Genomic DNA, 19,784 nt, shown 5'->3' with positions numbered 1-19,784 from the left:
CACAAGCATAGCTCTTCCAAACACGTCCAGACCTTTGCCACTACCATCTCTCTATCATCCACAACAATCCATCACGATTGAGAACAAATACCGAATCCTATTCCTCTTCATAGCAGGAATCGCCATGTCGTCCTTCATCCAACGCATCTTCCGGCCCTTCTCAAGCTCCACCATGCACTTTGCCGGCGAGCAGGGTACCGCCGCAGCAATGACCCTTCCCGAAGGCGCACAAAAAGCTACCATCGCCGCGGGATGTTTCTGGGGCGTTGAGCACATGTATCGCAAGGACTTCGGTGACAAAGGCCTCTTGGATGCCAGAGTCGGATACATTGGAGGCGACACACAGAACCCCAGTTACAGAGCCGTATGCAGTGGACGAACAGGACGTAAGCGAACATTGCATTGCCCCCTCAAATCTCATACATATTAACATTATTATCCAGACGCGGAAGCCTGCCAAATCGTCTTCGACCCCACAAAAGTAACCTACCAAACCCTCCTCGAATACTTCTACAAAATGCACGACCCGACGACCGCCAACCGACAAGGCCCAGACACTGGCTCACAATACCGTTCGGGAATCTTCTACCACTCGGATGAGCAGAAAGAGATCGCAGAGAAAGTTACAAAAGCCGCCAGCGAGCAATGGTGGAAAGGGAAGGTTGTGACAGAGATTCTGCCGGCTGGCGAATGGTGGGACGCAGAGAAATATCATCAGATGTATTTGCACCACAACCCGAGCGGGTATGAGTGCCCTAGTCACTTTTTGAGGAAGCTCCCAGATCTGCAGTATTGAAATGAGAGAATGAATGCTGGGAAGCAAGGATGGATGAAGAGGATGAAGTACAAGGGATATGAGCTTTATAACGGCATAAGAGCACACAGATTCTGATGCCGTAGGCAGTTGGAGTTGGAGACAGCTGTAAGCATTAAGGTATCAGCTGGGTCGCGTGATTCCAAGTCTCGAATTCACCTTAGGTCATGCAATTACATATTCCTGAATGAGTCTTCGAAAGTGCTGATCTAAACACATGTACACGTTGTGCACAAATTCAATTGTCATTGCAACTGACCGCTACACATGCTTCCTCTACAGGGTATCTCCATCTGCGCCCAATATGCACACACTCATTGTGCAGAAAATACTGTACATACAACTCTCTCCCTGTATCCATTTTGTAATGCTGACCTTTTTCTCAAATGTGACAATCATCCTTCGCAAGTCATAACGGTCGTCATCGGGAAGATACCTGAGGTATTTCGCTTTTCATCTTCTTTCACACAAGATCATATTCCTACATCATCACACACTTTTCTCCCCGCCTAGTGGGGTTCATCGTCAAGAGGCTTTTGACCTCTCCATGTTGTTCGGAATATTCCCACCCCTTGCCACTGTCCCGACTGGGATGAAGTGGTTCGGATTTTTTGGACTTGCGAAAGAAACCTAGTTTCTTTGCTTTGTCTGTCGATGCAAAGGCACTTTTCGCGCTTGAACTGCGGTTCCTCACGTGGCCGTGTCCATTGCTGTTGCGTATCGTGCCATGGCTACTCTTCGGTACCGTGGACGGTGCTGGTGGGTGCCAGCCTGTGATAGGATGCCCTTCCGATCCTGCTTTGGTGGAAGGCTGGCGCAGGGGCACATGGTCCGGTGGCTGAACGGGTGGGAACAAGGATGCCGAAGCGTTCGCGTTCGCTGCAGCCGCATTTCGGAATGCGTGCATGTGTGGTGGCATTCTCTGATCTGGCACCGGTGGCATGGGCTCGAAGGGTCTCTCAGGCATGGTAGCCACTGTGGCACCGCTGGGCTGAGTGCGATGCACGGAATGGCCAGGAGGATGGATCAACGAGGTGGAGTTGCGGTACCCGTTCGGAACCCTGCCGAACATGCTTCGCTGGGAATCCACGGGTGATATTATATCTTCGTCTTCGAGATGACCAGTCGTCGATGTCGCTGGACGAGTGACAGGTACGGCAGTCTGCCATTCTCCCACCATTGCAGGAGCAGGAACATGACCCACGGGCGAGACTGCGTTACTGTACGCCCGTTGCAAACTTCTTGGCATGGACGCAAAGGAACCATACGCACTCACTGCGCTAAGCGGCGCAGGACTTTGTGATCTAGAGTCAAAAGTGCCAGAGGAAGAATATGTCCCGGTGCCGCGCGCCAATTGCTCCAATCGAGTCTGCTGTCGATTGTCCAGTCGTGCTAAGCTGCTGGGAATCGAACTCGTCGTAGAATCGACAGGGCTCTGCGGACTGGTAGCGTGACTAGCGTCCATGCCTTGCTGCTCGATCTCGTTCCTGCGAATCTCTCTTCTCGTGCGCTCATCGAGTGTCTGTGCCTGTTCCTCGGCGACATCGTGGCTCAAACTAGCATTCCGGAAAGCCATATCCGAGCTGAAGTTTTCTCCCACATCTGGAGGCGCGGTATGAGGTGCCTGAGATGAGGCGTTGGCGAGCGCATTCGAACCCGCCATTTCGCCATTGACGTTGGTGATGATGGCGGGTTTGGGGCGATTGAACACGGCAGGGGCATCGAGTCCAGCCATGGCTCGAAAGCGGCTGGGAAGTGGCGCATTTGGTTCCTCCGTGTATTCTGGCAGGGCCAGGAAGCCACCAGACGAGTCGACGCTGACATGTGCTTGATTACGCTCTTCCAGAGTCTGGAATCGATGTCGCTGGGCGTTCGATGCCGCTCGCTGCAGAGATGCTTGTGACCGGGGCTGTCCTTGCACGTACGGCGCTTCGAATGCCTCCTCCGCTGCTTCGGCGTTTTCGAGAAGGTCTGGCAGACTCCGTGTGGCTTCCGATTGCATACTGCCCACTGAGAGCATGCTGTTGCGATTCGACCTAGCAGCCACAGCTGGATTTGCTGCGCCCGGATTTCTCGTTGAGCGACTTCCATTCGTTGTCGCTGATCTGCCCAATGTTGCTGGCCTTTGGTTCAGTGAGCCACTCCTGCTCTGGTTGACAGTTCTCCTTCGCACAAGGTTCACCTGTTCATTCATGCTCTTCTTCTCCTCGGTGAGCGGCGCCGGTGGACTCTTTCCCAAGGTCAAGTTGAAGGTTTGTCCCGGCTGGCCAGAGAATTGAGGATCGAAATCGAAGAGGATTATTCTACCGCCCTCGATCTCCTCAACGCTCTCCTCACTAACGCCGGCTTCTATCACGCCGCCAGGGCTTGTTACAATCAAGCGTCCACGAACCTGTCTTTCGTCGTGTGCTGGTGATGGAAGTGAAGCGGAACTGTGCACCCATTTCGCCTCGCTGAATGGGCATCCATAACCTTCATCGAGCTCATGATCGATGCTGTGCGCCTCAACCACAGCGACATCATCTCCCGTACCCCGAGGTACAATGTATAGTCGTATCGTTCTGTCATTTACAATCATGGCCACGGTGTCCCCGTGCTCATCGATCGAAGGGCAGCTATGAATCGCTGCTCCTAGCCCTCCGCAAGTCGAAAGGGGTGGCGAAATGACTACTGGGAAGTCAAAGTTGCCGTAATGCATGTCGCTAACGTCCAAAATGCCAAACGTATCCTCCAGTCCATTCCAAGCAAATAGTTTCTCATTGCAAGTCTTCCGGTTCTCTCGCATAAATGCAGCATGGCTGCTGTTGCGAATGTTCTCGGGATGTAGTAACTCGGAACACCAGGCTTCTTTGAGCTCTTCGTGTGTGGGCACTCCGTCTGCTCGTGCAGGAAAGACTGGGACCGAGACAGTCACTGTAGATGACACATTGATCCGCGTGGTCGTGCCGAGTAATGTCGAACCATCATCGGAAAACATCATGCGATCCATTTTGACACAACGAACAGCTCTGCGATCTGTAGGAAGGGCACTGGATGCCAGTGAAAAGACCTCGATGCCACCTTCATATGCCGCCGCCAGTAGACCTCCGGTCGGTGAAAGTGCAATACAGTGCGTCGGAAAGTCCAACGAGATCGCCCTCGTTCTCCGTAGCTCATGACCAAGCTCGTAGACGTTAATGGTATGATCATCTGCTAGAATGGCCAGGGTGTTGCCCTCGTCGGTCAATCCAATATCGATCGGCCTGCGTTTCAATGCATAGTCCTGGGTGATCCCAACGGGCAGAGCGTTGGTTTGCAGCACATATACTCTGGCACTGTTGTAGACTGCTATTCTTCTACCACCCGGCGAAGTGGAGAACCCGAAAGCCTCTCCAGTGGGAAATCCTGCAGCTGCCGTCGCCGTCTGCGAAAACAGCTTGATCACATGTATCCGCGGCCGGTTGGGCTCGTCATCCTGGATCGATTGCCAGCTATACCGCACTCGCTCTTTTTGGAATGGTATTTGTGTGGTGTTGTATATTGAGCTTCTCTTGGACAGCCTTCTGTCAGCATGGCTACTATGCATCGGCTCCTTGGCTATTGAGTTCCGGTTGTTGCTTCGATCGTTGGTTGTCAGAGCTGAATATGCAGCCCCATTGAGATATGGAGAGCTCGTAGGTGTCACCCCTTGCTGCAATGCCGGTGAATTGCCAATGTAAGACAACGGGCGGGCAACATCCCTCGACTCTTCAACGTCGCCGTTCTCATCTTCGTGGGCATCGTGCGACGCTTGCACAGCCTGTGGACCACCGCTGCCCTGTTCCACTCGCTCTTGCTCTGATCTTGAATCACGGATGAGCCTAGACTCGAACTGGAGCTCTTCCCGAACTGGCGACACTTCGGCATGCTGCTGACGCCGTGATCCGCGCGGCGAACGACGGCGTTGCTGAGAATAGCCTTCATCGATGCTGTACGATTGCGGCAGTTGGCGAGAGTGGTCGTGCTGGTGTTGCGGCGGGAGCGGTGGTGAGGGCGGACCGAGCGATTCGTCGTCATCGTCGTCGTCGTCCTCATCGATATCGCTGACTTCGGGGTCGGTGGTGTAGGCTCCGCCGTTCAGGATAGCCAGCGTGGGGCTGATGTCCTCCAGTCTCCGCATCACCGCACCGTCTTCCACCAGCTCGTCGTCCAGCTCGGCCAGCCGTGCACCCCGCCCGCCTCTCTTGCCATGCTGCTCTTCGGCTGCCGACAACGACAGCGGCCAGTCTGGACGGTCATACAGCCCCGTCCCGTCCAGCTCTTGCATGCTGCTCCGTTGCTCGTCAGCATCGATCCGGTCTCGAGTGGAGGTCCAGCGCGCAATGAGAGCTCCTCGCGAACGAGAAGGATGGCCTGCAGAAAAGGTCGACACGGGCATGGTGGTGCAGAGCCCGTGCGAAGGGCGATCCGAAACTGGCCCAATGCATGCAAGATCCTCGCTCGTCGTGCATCCGTGGCTCTGAGGAACAACCAGGCACTGAACCTTAACAACTCATGCTCTAGCAGACGAGCCCGGGAGCGGCGTATGGCATGACCCTCGTCGGCGTCGTCTCGTTCGCCCACGCAGCCAGCCTACAGCGCGGATCTTGGGCAGAAATGCAGACGAATGACAGCTTGGCTGATGGACAAAGTCATGCTGCGACACGAGACGCGGGTCAGAATCGTCGAAGCTGTGGACGAAATGGCTGCTGCACGAAGGCGTTTTCTTCCCGCCGTCCTGCACCACGCAGCCTTGCCAGCAGCCGCGCCCAGCTCGTTGGCAGCAGAAGACCGGCTGAAATGAGAGCTTCAGATCAGCACCGGCTCCTGCTACGCCTCTCCCCGAGGACGTCCGCCACCGCCAGGCGGCGTTCAACGCATGATGAGAACGATCTGCTGAGCTGGTGGATGTGAGCAGACGTGGCGACGGACGAATCACAGCCGAGATGCACGATCCAGGAGCTACCGCAAGTTCGAGCCCGGCCCTGCCACTGGCTCGTATTTCCACCAGCAGCGAATCGATCCATCACATCTGCAGCGACGATACACGAACCATTCTGCAGATCAACGACTGCTGCAAACGGCCTGCCGTTTCTCATACGCCATGTCACAGATCTACTGCTGCTCATCTATAGCCCTTACGAATTGTGCTATCTTTTTGCTGAAACCAAGTTCACACAGCTCGCGCTAGCGACAAAAAGACCCACTCCGGAGGAAAATCCCGGGCCATGCAGGGTTTCGACCATGGTACGGCCCCAAAAATAGGATGTCGTCAACAATTCACGAGTCTTGTCCATACCAACCACGCCGACAGCCGACCGTCGTGGCTATCTGATCACAACTATCCCGAGTCACAATACCGTACATCGCAACAATTGGCAATAACCACGAAATGAACGCCGGACGCCAGGCTTTCGAGAAGCGCGGGGCTCAGAAAAGGCAAATGCACCTCCGTTGACAACAGTCGCGCAGTTGCTTCAACACCACCAGTATGAAACAATAGCCGTTGCGTTGTTATGATATCAAATGCATCCTCGTTACTCGAGCGTACGAGGTATCGCAGTGTCGCAAGAGCTTTGCACGTCGCAGATGCTGCCTCGCTTGTGTTCTCTCAAACACCATAGGAGAAGCTCTTCTGTCCCGCAAATTGCTGCATGTCAGAATCCCTCCCACTCACGAGGAACATGGTCTTTTCTCGAAGAAGCTTCGAACATCTAAATTTGTGGACCAGCAGCATGCTACCGAAGCGGGAATTCAGTATGTAAGAGACGGCCAATCGGCAAGTTTCTCGACGGCATAAGGTGGGAGATATCGTTTGGAGTATGTCAGGATCCTGGTACGGTGCCGCGGTAGCAAAGGACAATGACTCGAGGTAGCCGCCACCGGGATTTGGCTAGTAGCGGCTCTCATGGTCTCTAGTAATTGCAGGTCGGTACGTGCGGATACCAGGAAGAGTGACTGGAATTGACTGGCAAAACCTCGCGAGCAGCATCAATTGATCAGCTCAAGCGTAAAATAGCAGGCGAATTGGCCAGATTGTACAAATAGAGAGATGACTTTGCAATCACAACATGCGCAACACATGCCAACCTTGCTCTTGCACCTATCATCACGCTACACATATCGCATTGAGCTCGTGTTGGGAAAGTGAACATTCGCATCACCTAGCAACCCTGTCTATTCCGTCAGCATATCAAGCATCACTTGGAAATCCTTAGCCGGCGCGTCTGCGTCTCGACCAGCCTCCAGAATCGCCAACGCAGTATTGCCATCCTTATCCTGGACACTCTTATCTGCGCCGCTCTCGAGCAACATGTCCAACGCAACAGCACAGCCCGCAGCCGCAGCATGGTGCAAAGCCGTTCGGCCTAGTGTCCCACCTTTGGCATCAAGATCAATGCTCTCAGCATCGAGCAGGTATCGTAGCATACGTTCTTGCTGATCGCTGAGTTTGCCTCGCCACTGGTTAGCTGCCATTAGAAGAGGCGTAGTGCCTGAAGCATTCTTTGCGTTCACATCGGCGCCCTTGTGGATCAGGAGTGCCACGGCTTGAGCTGTACGACGTCTCACTGCTTGATGTAAAGGCGTATCAAGAGTGAAAGGCTGTCGAACATTGGCGTCTACAGTGCATTGCACTTTGGGGTGAAAGATCAATCCGAGGCATTCCTTCTGGTAGTCCTCGAGCGGTACATCGCCTGCCGAGCCTTTGAAGAGCTTGGTCAATGGGAACTCGCCTGTCGTGTCGGGAATGTTCAGTTCGGCGCCAGCAGCCAGCAGCATCGCCAGTAATTTCTGAAACCCGTCAAAGTAACTCTGCTCGAGAGCAATATGTATCGGAGTCTTGCCGCGATACTTCACGTTAACGTTGGTGCCTGCTTTGATGAGTGCTCGCACACATTTGTTATGTCGTGCGCTGCGGCCTTCAATGGCATTGATCAGTGGCTTCGGCCTCGGCTTTAAGACTGTTCCACAGTTACAGCCTTGGTCTAAGAGAAGTCGAACAGGTGCGACACGACCAGCTTTGGTGTAGCGCTCAAGGTAAGAGTACGCTTTATCGTCCCATACTAGCTTGATGCCGCGCAGCTTCTTGGCAGTTGTGTCCGACATGACTGACGTTGCCAAACTATCTGCTGCTTCGGCAGACTGCCAGGCAGCTTCGATGAAGCTAGCTGGGGTGAAGGTGTCATCGTCGAAAGACCGTTTCTCCGTACGTCGCTTCGCCTTGTCCTCTTTATTGAGGCGATTGACATTCTGTGCTGAGAGCTTTTCTGGCCAAGGCTTTTTCGCTTCAGCAACCTGTTTCGACTTCTTCTTTGGTTTGCCCTTGCTGTCATCAATTGCCTTTGTTGACAGGGCCACGACTTGCAATCCTTCTAGTTCTGTGTTCGATAGGCTGTACGGTCGGCGCTCGGTGGGATTTAGTACGAGCTCTGGGGCCAGCGTAGGCTCGGAGTGCCATGGCAACAGATACGGCTCCTTTGGCTTGCCCGGAGGCTTTGCATGCTTTTTTAATGGTTTGGAGGTTAGATGAGATGGAGCTTTGAGTAAGCTTAGTACCATTTCCTGATCAAGCGGCATGTCTCCAATTGCAACATCCGCAACGGCAGGTGGATCAATTCGATCTTGCACAGGTGGGACTCCCTCGACTTGTGACTGATTCTGTTGCTGAGGGCCTTCCTGGTGCAATGTATTCAATTCAAGGACAGGCCCAGAGATTGGAAGTGCGCGCTCTGCACGCCAAAGCTCCACGGTCTGGGTCGAGTTGTCCTCTTCCACATACTGGTAGCGAACTGTCTTTTCATCTTGAAAACGAACCACGCGCCCTTCGGGAACTTGGACAAGGCTGGTCCCATTCGCCCTCGCAAGCGATTGTGAGAAGCAAGGCTCTTCGTCTTCCTCGGCTATCTGGTCAAGCATGGGTGAGTCTATGGGATTCGCTTCCTCTGAGCTGTCCGAGCTTGTATCATGCACGATGGGGAACAATTGTCCCGGTGTATATGTTTCTGCTGGGCCGTCAGCCGTCGAGGTTGCATCGGAAGAGTCGTCTTCGTGGTCGACGAAAAAGCCACCATCGTGGAATGCCTGCTTTGTAGGTGACTTGACGCTGTCAGGACGACCTGGTTCTTCTACTCGCGATGCTGAATCATAACCTGAATCTGGGGCTGACCCTTGTGGCTCTGGAGATTGCTGCTCGAGCCAGTCGGTGTATGCACCGGGCATGGGAAAAGGTCGAGGGTCCTCGTTGGGCTGAGGGTCGAAATGCTCCTGAGTCTGGCCCAACCATCTTGTGACCATCTCGGTCTTCCGATCGTCCATCTGTTCTGGTATTGCCGCACCAGCACCCACGAGCGCTGTCACTTCGGCCTCTATCGCGTCGCGTGAGATTTCGGGCCACTCATGGCCGTCGCCATATCGGTAATGGGGATCCAAGAAGTCCTCGGCACAATCTGGACACGCAAAGCTACGGAAGTACATCGAATCGGCGATGGTCGTGACAAGCGCCCTCGAGCCCAGTCGGGCGTCCTGGTTTGGTTCCAGGAGTGACTTGATCCAAGTGAGCGGCTCATTGTCTCTCCATGCCAGAGACTCGTCGTCGACCCATTCGTGTCGTTGCGTTGTGGCCAGCGTTGCCATCCACTCATGAACAGCGCCTAAATTTCGACATGGCCAGGGGTCCGTCCTGGCACGATCCGCCTTTTTCTTGAGATGATCCTTCCACTTGGAGAAAGTGTGCCCCTTCAAGACAGTGAGGATCTCAAGGAACACTATGCCTAAGGACCACATGTCGCTTGCAACATTTCTCGACTGTTTGCTGTCCACCTCGGGCGCCATATAGTGAGGAGTTGCAGGGACGCCCCGAGTTTGCGTAGTCCCGCGCTTCGATGCTGTCCAGCCCATTGCCGTTCCAAAGTCTGCTATGTACACTTGGAAATTCTTCACAAGTACGTTCTCGAGTTTTAGGTCACGATGCCTAATCTTCTTCTGATGCAGATAGTCGACACCGCTGGCAAGGCAGCCGTAAAACTGGCGCAGCGCCATGAGATGTGATTCAGGAAAGGGCCTTTTTGCCAAAAACTGGTGCAGATTACACTCTGCAATAGGCTCCATGAGGAATCCAATGTGTTTGTAGTCGCTGTAAGATTGGACAATCTTTGTCAAGTGTCGATGGCGCAGGTTCTTCATCAGCCGAATCTCATCCACCAGGTACTGTTGAACTCTTCTGTTATCGTCACTGTCTCTGCCTCGCGCCACACGTTTGCGGGCGTAGGGTTTCGCACTAAGGCGTGAAATGACAACGTCAACATAGCCAAACCCGCCATGCCCAAGCGCTCGATAAGGAACGATGTGATCTTCGGCGCTGCCGTTGAAGTAAATATGTTCTTCGGAGGAGCTCTCGAGGTGGCGCGCATCGGTGATGACGCTCACTTGGCGGGCAAGAAAGCTGGCTCGCAGAGCAGCATCAGCCAGGAAGACAGGCAGTGTGGAAGCATCGAAAGGAAGGCTAATGTCGTAAATGCTGTTCATAACAAAGGCGTCCATGTAGGCCAAAGCGTTGATGCCATGCAGCAGAGTATAGAGTCTAGGCCTCAAACTCCATAGATCCGGATAGACTCTGCCATCCTGGACGTCGAGCATTTGCAGGAACGACTGGATATGAACGAAGTGTCCCGAAGAGATTCTTCCAACTCGACCAGTGTCATCGGCTGGAGGCAGGGTACAGAGCGTTCGCAAGCAGCTTTCAATGCCAGCCCTGCTCTCCGTAGTCCCCAAGCCATGCTCGCCGAAGAGGGTTACCTGCGGTCGCTGTCGCACGCGAAAGGGCACTGGTATCTGGAAAGCGCGCGCGAAGCTCTGCATAACTGGGGAGTAACGTCGAATTGCCGAAAGGGCTGGAATCTGTGCAGTACGGGTCCGAATTTCCTGGTCGCCGAGCGCAGTAAGCGAGAGACTACGTCGACTGGCGGGCAGGTCTGGGATTAATAGGACGCTCGCAGTGGCGCAGCTGCTCAGCGTAGCAAGTTGCACAGGCTGTGGTTCCCAGGTGTCAGAGGTACTTCATGGCGCGAGGAAGTGCATTCGGATTTCAGCCCTCGGCTTGCCGCCCTGTCCTGTGTTATGCGATGCTGCAGTGCTGCTGCAGCTATCTTGCCGTGGATGCATGTGCTCCACCGGAGGCTGCAACCTACTCGCTTGAAGAGGGCGGCATCAGGGCGCTAGGGTGGTCGAAAGACGTACTTAGCCTCTGCTCGCCTACACTGGTAAGATAATGTTAGCACGGCGACCGTGAACGTTGCTCGTCCACAATGGTGACAGGTCTGGAAACAGCAGCTGGAGCGGCTCAGGTCATCTCGCTTGCTTTCCAGGTCTTCCAAGGATGCATCGACGCATACAAGTTCTGCCATACTGCTCAACTTATTGGCATCGAGGGCGATCTGCTCCGCACAAGATTGCAGATTGAGCGATATCGCCTGGAGGAATGGGCGCAGTGCTCACGGCTGAACACGTCCAGTCCTGATGCGAGACTGAATTGGCCATTGATATACGATATTCTGGAGCAGCAGTATACCATCTTGACATCGGCGGACAAATTGCAGAGTAAATATGGCCTGAAGTTGTTGGAGGATGAAGTTGAAGACGGGAAAGAGGAGAGGAGGGAAGACGTCGGACTTGGCAAGGTCCTTCGGCGGCTCAGGCCCAAACTTTACTCCAACTCCGCTTCATCTAAGGCAATTGCAAAGGCGAACGGACCATGGAAGCGCATGCAATGGGCAGCAGGCGGGAAAGAGAAGGTCGTGAAGGTGATCGATGACCTCGGCGAGCTGAACACACACCTCGAGCGCCTCCTGGACCTCCCCGACCGTACATGGCTGAAGACGGGCATGGGCGCTTTACTGCGCGATGCACTGAGCCATACCACGGATCTGACCGAAGTCGAGACACTTCAAGCCCTTCTGCGTCCTGCTTCTGGCGTCGGCGATGCTGCAATTGCCAGCGCCGCACGTTTCAAACGTATCCGCCTCGTGCTAGGAGTCGACCAGCGCCCAGGCGAGATCCGCCCACCCCAGACACCAGCCATATACAACTCCATGCCGCGTCTCAAGATGATAAAAGAGAAGAAGATAAAGGCCGCTGGGAATGTACTGGTAAGAGCAGCCAGCATACAGCTTGGGACGTACAATGATGACCCGGTACTGGTTGAATGGCGACACACGGACGCCTACAAGTACGATGTGCTGGAGAAGCATATGCAAGCACTGGCACTCCTGCTAGGCAGTGTTGATAATACATTCGCCACTCTGCCTTGTATCGGTCTGACTGCTTCGAAGGAATGCTGCAGGTTTGCCCTGGTATACGAAGTTCCCGTCTCGACCACCGAAGAGCAGCGCTCATCACTCACGCTTCACGACGCCATTGCCTCTCAGCGTCGCATGTCTCTTCGAGACCGCCTGAGTATAGCTTGCACACTGGCAGAGGCTGTGTTGCAACTCCACACCGTCGGCTGGCTGCACAAGAGTATCAGGTCCGACAATGTCATCTTCTTGAAGAATGGTCAGGACCTGGGCGCTTCCTCGGACATGGGGAAGCCATATTTGATGGGCTATGACTACGCTCGGCCAGAGGCTGAGACATCGCTGACTGAGCTACCAGATGCTACCCTTCAAAGTGACCTCTATCGACATCCACAGAAACGCGGCGCTGTGGCTACTGGCTACAGAAAGCAGTTCGATCTCTTCGCCTTGGGCTGTGTGCTTACAGAACTTGCTCTGTGGGAGGGTCTCGTCACCACGCTGTCCCGATTATCTCTCGAGGACTGGCACAAGGCGATTGAGGATGCGGAACGCACAAAGAAAGACCTGAAACTGCCTTCCTTGCTAGACTTTTGGCAGGATTCGCAGTTTGTCGAAGACGTCTCTCATGCGGCTGGCTCGCGGTATCTCGAGGCTGTTCAACTGTGCTTGAAAGACCCATCTGATCAGACCGATGGTGACGAGGCATCGCTGGAAGTCCAGCGGAGCGTGTTGGAGAAGCTGCAGGAATGCCGGGTATGAGAGTCATGAGGATTATTCTCGCTCGTAGCACAAATACTCCAGTCGCGAAAAAGATTCTTGCCAGGCATTGCTTTCTAGGCCTCGCGGTCCCGTGCATGCACTTGCTTTGGCTAGGAGCCATGGCATGAGAACTTGGCGAAGTGACCAGAGTTGATCGTACAATTATTGCAATTTCTGTAGCAATCCAGTTATCTAGCCATTGCGACACCATCTATACAAGCAGTGCATTGCTACAGTGCCAAGTGGGCATGTTCTATGGTAGGTGCGTGTATAGATCCGTAACTGGCAGGGGTCGAGTAAACACAACGTCACTCTGCGTTTCCCATTCCCTGCTTGCATCCATCAGAGTCTCCATCCTCATCCCCCATTCGTCCACATCACGATGCCATCAGACGCTGTGGCAGTAGGCACTGAGAGGTAGGCCGCCTGTCGCTTTTGTGTTCTTTTCCTTGGTCATGACGCCTCGTAACCATCAAAACAGCATCGCATCGTGCGCACTGACATTGCTGCTCAACCGCGGTCCCATAGAAATATGCCTGAACGAGACAAACTCTCCTGGTTGACACCGAAGCGTAGGAGGACGACCGGTAATTTGAAGACGAATGGCCACATGAAGAAGGTCGCAGAAGAAGGGTTTGGAGCCATCATGGAGGACGGTGTGCAGGACCAAGGCCTTGAACGACCACCAGGAGTATCGCGACCAGCTTCGCAGCCGCATGTGCCACAGATCAGCAAAGGCGGCGATGGTGGCCTGTTCTACGCATATGCGCGCAAGGTGAGACAGCGCACATGGACTGCGGGAAGCATACTGACGAGGCCCCCACGACCAGGACGATGACTCCGAATCATGTTACCTACTCACCTTCGCCTCCGCGCCGACTGCGAACGAATGGTGGCTACTCGTGCAAGCCAACTTCCCTGCTGTGTCACGGCCAAGTCCGCAGCTCTTCACACTGAACAACCCCGACATGCTATCGCAGACATGGATACATCCGGCCTTTGAGCATTTGAGGAGCAGGTGGATGTATATCGCCCTGTCAGACAGTGTATCGAGTGGTCTGGGCGGAGCAGCGCAAGGAATCATACCACTGCAGGATGCGCAAGGGAACATGCTTGGAGGAAGTGCTCCGTCGAGTCCGCCCCTTCGACAACGATCAGTTAGACATCGGAAAGAGCAGGACAGTCGGCCAGGGGACATTGATGCCCGACTGGATAGAGTAACCCAAATGATGGAACGCAGCACCGACAGCATTGACAAGCTTGTACAATCACAAGCGGGCAGCTCGCAGAATGGCCAAGGGTACTTTGACACAAGCCCTCTGGCGGTACATTTTGGCAAGATGACAGACCTGCTCGCAAGGAATGTCGAGAACATCGAAAGCATGTCGAAGAAGCAATTTGAGCATGAGCAGCGCTTGACGGACGCACTCGAGGAAGTCTCACGAAAACGACGCGAAGATCGCATAGATCTGTCTCAATTGTCCGCGCACCTAGATCGCGTGAACCGCACACTGGACCAGTCGGCTGCACAGAGGAAAGATGGCGTTCGGTCACCAGTGGAGAAGCCACCCGCCATCGACTTCACGCCAGTGACCACGAAATTGGAAGCCTTGCAGCAGGCCATTGAACAGAACTCGTCAATCAACAAGAAGATTCTTGGGGAACGGACAAATGCAGACGCCGAGGCACGTTATAAAAATCAGCTGGATCTACTACCCATCTCGGAAACATTGGAGAAGATTCACGAAGCAATTGAGAAACAGAATCTACACACCACCGCAATACTTGAAATCCTGCGAGACGACAAGGACGATTCTCTTCGAGTAAGCAGAACTAATGGCGAGACACTTGACCGCATATTACAAGCTCAAATCGAAATGAAAGAGATCGTGGAGCATAACAGCGGCGATATCGACTTTGGACCCGTGGCAGAACACATGGACGCGATTCGAGAAGCAACAGCAGAAAATACCCAGCAGATCAAGGATTTCATCGAACACCAGAAGACTGCAAGCCCTGGCGTCCAAAGCGGATCGAAAGATATCGACTTCAGTCCCATGACTGATCGGCTTGATCGTATGCATGGTGCATTGGAGAGAACAAGCAATTACTTCCAGACGCAGAGTCCTGGCACCGGTGACACGAAATTTCTCATGTCGGCATTGTCATCACATCTGAGTAAAATTCAGGCTGTGACGGAACAGAATGCTGCCGCGATCAGGAGTATGCGAGAGAAACCTCCTCCGCCTCAGGTTTCTCCAGCACCTTTGATGAGCGAGGGCATGCAAGGCATGATACGAGAAACGAACGACAGGTTGCAAGCGCTCACGAGTGCGTTATCAGCCGGGCAGACTGAACAGAAGCGAACGCCAGAAGCGGATGTGCTTTTGGATAAACGAATCGAAGCGACATCTGCGCAAGTCCGGGAGCTCATGGCCGGACAGAGAGAGATGGTGAGCGTTGTGCGCGAATTGGCTTTGAGCATCACAGCGAAGGAAAAAGAGTCCTGCGATCATGTCGTGATACCACCGCCGAGGAAGGTAGGCAAAAAGATTGTTGGGTTCGTGTACGATGGAAAGGAGGGTCTGGGATTGGGGTAGGTAAATATGTACATCTAATAACCGTCTCATTGTCTTGTACTGCATACCAAGTCATCATTACTTTCTATCAATAGGTTCATTCGCAGGAAGCTCTGCTCTTCTGCCTTCACTTCCAGGCGCCTCAGCTAGATATCCACTCTCGTGGCCAACAGCTTGTGCCCCGAGTTCTTGCATGCCATAACCTGCATTGCCAGGGATTGGCGGAGTGTGCAACTCTTGCACGCCATTCTTGCCCCATCTCGCAGGATCGCCATGAACTTCGCTGTGCACAGGCAGGCTTTCCATTTCCTGGTACATCATAACTTTGCTGCCGTAAGCTTCGTTGACAGCGGTGTTGTCTGCCGGCAGTTCGGAATCGTGCTGGAGGAGCGGAGGTTTCTGGTCTGCTTGGTATGCTGAGTCTTCGACGTTTTCGTCCGGTGTTTCGACGCGCTTCTTGCGGAAGACGAAGAACCAGAGTAGGAGTCCGATTATGGCTAAGCCAGCGACTGCGCCGATGACTATGCCAGCTATTGCGCCGCCGCCGAGACCGCTCGAAGACGGCTCTTTTTGAGATGAGGAAGTGCTGTTCGCAGGCGGCTTGTCAATAGCCACTAAGCTCTCCGTGTCCAGATTGTCGAAGCTGGCTTGAGCAACTGTGAAGTTGTTGCGTCCGAAATCTGCTATCACGTACGCTTCTTGGAAGAACGTCCTGCCGATCGTGTACTGCGTATGATTGGCCGCACGGCGGATGGGAAAGTATCTCGTGGCATTCTGGTAGAAGGGATAGGTCGCTTCGAGGTCGAATGCTGCGTAAGGCAGTCTGATAGTTTGCGAATCGCTGACGGTAGCGCCGGTGTTAGAACCCAGGGTGAACGTGATGGTTGGGTTGAGCTCCAGAAGCTGATCGTGTATTGTCTCGTTGACCACGTAGAGGTCTGTTGTGTTATCGTAGGTCAAGCCAAAGGCAGAAGTCCATAACCCGATGCTATCTTCAGGCACCCAGATGTGAGGCACAGTAGAGTCGATAAAGTGCATGGTTGCAGACTCCCAAAGGGTTATAGTTCCATTCAGAGTGTTTTGCCCTGTCACAGCTGTCACAGCAACTTGGAGAGGCCGAGAATTATCAGCGTCCATGTCGAATGACTTTCCGTTGCCTTGGATTCTGTTCCTGTCGTATCCGCCCAGGGTCAGGGACGCCGGACTTTGGTCTCGATATGATGCTCCTGCGGTGTATGCCCATGATAAGGACGCAATCTTGTTGTCGTTGACGAGCGTGCTCAAAAAGCTGTCAATCGGATCATTGAACTCTGTAAAGTTGATCGGCTTCGGGCCTATCCCAGCGATGCCTAGCCAGAAGGAGGGATCTGCAATACCAGCTACGACCTGCCTCTCAAGGCTCGGCGCGTCACTAGAGTTTCCCCATACCACGGTGTCGAAGCCATAGAGCCCATTGCCTCCATATCCGAGCTCCGCTTCCTGAGAATTGAGCGTGTAGATACCACTCCCTATCTGCTCCCAGGAGCTGGTCTCATTCGTTGCAAAGCCGGAACTGTTCACGCCGTTGACCGGTAGTGTTCCTCGCAAAAAACCGCAGTAACCTGGATCATCTGGCGAAGCTGCTGTACATCCTTCCGACACCGGTATCCATGTTTCCTGATCTGCCGTCGAAGGCAGGATTCTGAACTCTTGCGGCGGTGTTCCTACTTGAACGATGAAGCTGTTCCAAGTACCATCGTTGCCGTCCCAATACGCTGAAGGTGTCCATGAGATGGGCGCGGGAATCGTGATATTCGTCGTCATCGTAAGGTCGTGACTTGCTCGGTGGATGGGCCTGAGGTCCAGCTATGCGTGCAGGAGAAGGCGCATGTCTCCAGATATGTCTTTCGCACTATCCTTTACTCCTCGTGCAAGCAAGACTGGTGATAGCTGATGAAGAGAATGGAAGAAGACTCGCCTACCGTGAAGGGAAGAATGCGCTCCTGACACTCCGCCCTCGCCTATACTCAGTTCCATGTCCAAAGCTGAAAGGTCTGTCGTGCAAGCGAATCCTTCGGTGTTGCACAAGCGCTGAAGTTGATGATGTTCCTGGATGTCAAGGGGTGTGATTGGGTCGACTCTTCCACAAATATCCCGGCCGATACCCACTGCATGGTCCAGCCTCAGCAGCCTTCTTGGCAGCAGCAACAACATCGCCTACAGTCAACAGACGCTCTGGTATTGTTCTCAAAAATGATGAAGCTTCGCGGTCTGTAATCGTAGCTTTGTCGGAGAAGCTGTCGGTCATTGCTGCCAGCCGGCACAAGGAAGCATCGGACTACGTCCCAGGAAGCAGCACTTGCGGGGTCTCGAGACGGGCTTCTGTTCTCTTTCTCGGCTCCACCATTCCAGTTCAGCACTTGTGTTCCGATGAGCGTGCACTCCCTACCTCTATAGGGCCAGAATAGCAGAACTCCCTCTAGTGACGACACTCATCATCCCACGTCACGACCGGCGTCTGAGCTGTAACCATCAAAACCCGAAAACTTTGCGCACCTCCGCATGGTGCTCCAGTGGAGTGGGCAGACCGACAATTTCCCACCGTTTGGCATCGAGACGGCTTGCTATACAGCATGCGGTAGCGTAACATAACAGCCTGATCAGGCTAAAGATCGTCAAACCACGCGATGCCGACGCTTCTCCAAAGTTCGTGGGTCCTTCACCAAATGAGATGACGGCACTTCAATTGAGCTCTTGCAGCCGAGCAGAGTACAAAATGTGCTTCATTCTGCATTGTGCCCTTGCTAGAAGGTCGTCCCAGAGCTCTTGTTGTACAGGCACGAGAAGCCCGTCATGAAGCTGACATTGGCAGCAGTTCTGCTCCAGAGCCTTCCAGCTCTATCTGTCCCAAGCCCACATTATGGCGAACTCTCCGGGCCAACATGTGTTGTCAAGCCAGCAGGACAGAACGATTCAGCGCCCGCTATCATCAAGGCATTCGAGGATTGCGGCCACAATGAAGGCGATGCGCGGGGCCGCGTCGTGTTCACGAACGAGACGTACCACATCAAGTCGGTTATGAAGACGACCGGACTTCGCAACGTTGATATCGAGCTTCACGGGACCCTGCTCTGGGACCAAAACATTCCGTACTGGCTGAACAACTCTTTGCCTGTGGGCTACCAGAACCAGTCCTCAGCTTGGTCATTCGGAGGTGAAAATGTGAACTGGCAGGGTTTCGGATATGGAACGCTCGATGGTAAGTGCTGGGCGTCCTCAGCCCCGTAGAGATATGTGCTAATGTAGCACTGCAGGTAATGGCCAAGTGTGGTACGACTTCATCAATGGTACAAACAATTACCCCGGCCGGCCTCACAGTATCACTATCACTGGCACCAAGGACAGCTACTTCCAGGGCATTCGATTTGTGCAGAGCCAGATGGTGTGTCTCTTCGTGATCCTTGTGCTCGAATTGCATGCTGATCAATCGTAGTGGACAATGACTATCATCCATTCCGAGAATGTGCTGCTGGAGGACATCTACATCAACAGCACAGACACCAAGCAGGCAGTCGGGTTTGACTTTTCATCTCTGAACGTGAGCGATCTCATCCCCACGATTTGTTTCATGACACTGACACCTCATAGACCGACGGAGCAGATACCATTTACGCGAACAACATTACCTTCCGCCGGTTCACTGTCGACAACGGCGACGATTCAATCAGCGCCAAAGCCAACAGTACCAACATCCTCATCGAAGACTGCGATTTCTACACTGGCCTTGGCGTTGCCATCGGCAGCATCGGGCAGTACGAGGACCGTTATGAGACGATCGAAAACATCACAGCACGCAACATCACAATCAACCACATGCGTTACGGCGTCTACATTAAGACATGGACAGGAGTCAGCACCGGCTACCCACCAAACGGAGGAGGCGGTGGCAGAGGTTACGCCGCCAACATGACCTTCGAAGACTTCAAGCTTAAGAATGCAAGCGGCATCTTTGCGATCACTCAGTGTACCTCTTACAACGGTGCCAGTGGAAACTGTGGGACTTCCCCATTCAACATCAGAGACTTGACATTGAAGAACTGGTCTGGCACTACCACGAGCGATGTCATTGGAGAAATGCAATGCAGTGAAGCTGCGCCTTGCACAGGCTTCACGATTGAAGGAATGGAAGGCATCATTGATACTGTCAACAACACTTTGCCTTCTCAGTATCTGTGCGATAGTGTCATCAACCCCACTGGGTTCGAGTGCACCGGTGTCCCGTACGGGGAGAATCCGAGAAAGTAAGAGGTCAGCCTGGAGACGTCACGACGAGTGGGAAGCATGGTCGATGGCGAATTTGCAATT

General features: G+C 53.7%; 7 protein-coding genes across 7 annotated transcripts; 4 read left to right on the top strand and 3 right to left on the bottom strand.

Moving 5' to 3' along the window:
- Nucleotides 1–124: 124 nt before the first annotated feature.
- On the top strand, nucleotides 125–796 carry RHO25_008152 (uncharacterized protein; the record flags this gene model as incomplete). Its single annotated transcript, XM_023600296.2, has 2 exons — nucleotides 125–386; nucleotides 444–796. 2 exons carry the CDS (start codon nucleotides 125–127, stop codon nucleotides 794–796), a joined length of 615 nt encoding a protein of 204 aa, XP_023448990.1.
- Nucleotides 797–1,295: 499 nt separating this feature from the next.
- RHO25_008151 (uncharacterized protein) lies at nucleotides 1,296–5,099 on the bottom strand (the record flags this gene model as incomplete). The annotated part of the gene is made up of 1 exon (XM_023600295.2): nucleotides 1,296–5,099. The coding sequence occupies one exon, from the start codon at nucleotides 5,097–5,099 to the stop codon at nucleotides 1,296–1,298; it is 3,804 nt and encodes a 1,267-aa protein (XP_023449129.2).
- A 1,889-nt stretch (nucleotides 5,100–6,988) lies between these two features.
- RHO25_008150 (uncharacterized protein) lies at nucleotides 6,989–10,447 on the bottom strand (the record flags this gene model as incomplete). Its single annotated transcript, XM_023600294.2, has 1 exon — nucleotides 6,989–10,447. The coding sequence occupies one exon, from the start codon at nucleotides 10,445–10,447 to the stop codon at nucleotides 6,989–6,991; it is 3,459 nt and encodes a 1,152-aa protein (XP_023449001.2).
- Nucleotides 10,448–11,115: 668 nt separating this feature from the next.
- Nucleotides 11,116–12,861, top strand: RHO25_008149 (uncharacterized protein; the record flags this gene model as incomplete). Its single annotated transcript, XM_023600293.1, has 1 exon — nucleotides 11,116–12,861. The coding sequence occupies one exon, from the start codon at nucleotides 11,116–11,118 to the stop codon at nucleotides 12,859–12,861; it is 1,746 nt and encodes a 581-aa protein (XP_023449778.1).
- A 532-nt stretch (nucleotides 12,862–13,393) lies between these two features.
- On the top strand, nucleotides 13,394–15,461 carry RHO25_008148 (uncharacterized protein; the record flags this gene model as incomplete). The annotated part of the gene is made up of 2 exons (XM_023600292.2): nucleotides 13,394–13,636; nucleotides 13,692–15,461. The coding sequence occupies 2 exons, from the start codon at nucleotides 13,394–13,396 to the stop codon at nucleotides 15,459–15,461; spliced, it is 2,013 nt and encodes a 670-aa protein (XP_023449779.1).
- Nucleotides 15,462–15,518: 57 nt separating this feature from the next.
- RHO25_008147 (uncharacterized protein) lies at nucleotides 15,519–17,243 on the bottom strand (the record flags this gene model as incomplete). Its single annotated transcript, XM_023600291.2, has 1 exon — nucleotides 15,519–17,243. One exon carries the CDS (start codon nucleotides 17,241–17,243, stop codon nucleotides 15,519–15,521), a length of 1,725 nt encoding a protein of 574 aa, XP_023449775.1.
- An 863-nt stretch (nucleotides 17,244–18,106) lies between these two features.
- RHO25_008146 (uncharacterized protein) lies at nucleotides 18,107–19,724 on the top strand (the record flags this gene model as incomplete). Its single annotated transcript, XM_023600290.2, has 5 exons — nucleotides 18,107–18,125; nucleotides 18,295–18,678; nucleotides 18,734–18,861; nucleotides 18,913–19,017; nucleotides 19,068–19,724. 5 exons carry the CDS (start codon nucleotides 18,107–18,109, stop codon nucleotides 19,722–19,724), a joined length of 1,293 nt encoding a protein of 430 aa, XP_023449776.2.
- Between the last annotated feature and the right edge of the window lie 60 nt (nucleotides 19,725–19,784).

The sequence above is a fragment of the Cercospora beticola genome, chromosome 5 (genome assembly GCF_033473495.1).
Source record: "Cercospora beticola chromosome 5, complete sequence".
Taxonomy (NCBI): domain Eukaryota; kingdom Fungi; phylum Ascomycota; class Dothideomycetes; order Mycosphaerellales; family Mycosphaerellaceae; genus Cercospora; species Cercospora beticola.
The sequence above is the reverse complement of the archived record's forward strand: the minus strand, read 5'-3'. Positions and strand labels throughout refer to the sequence as shown.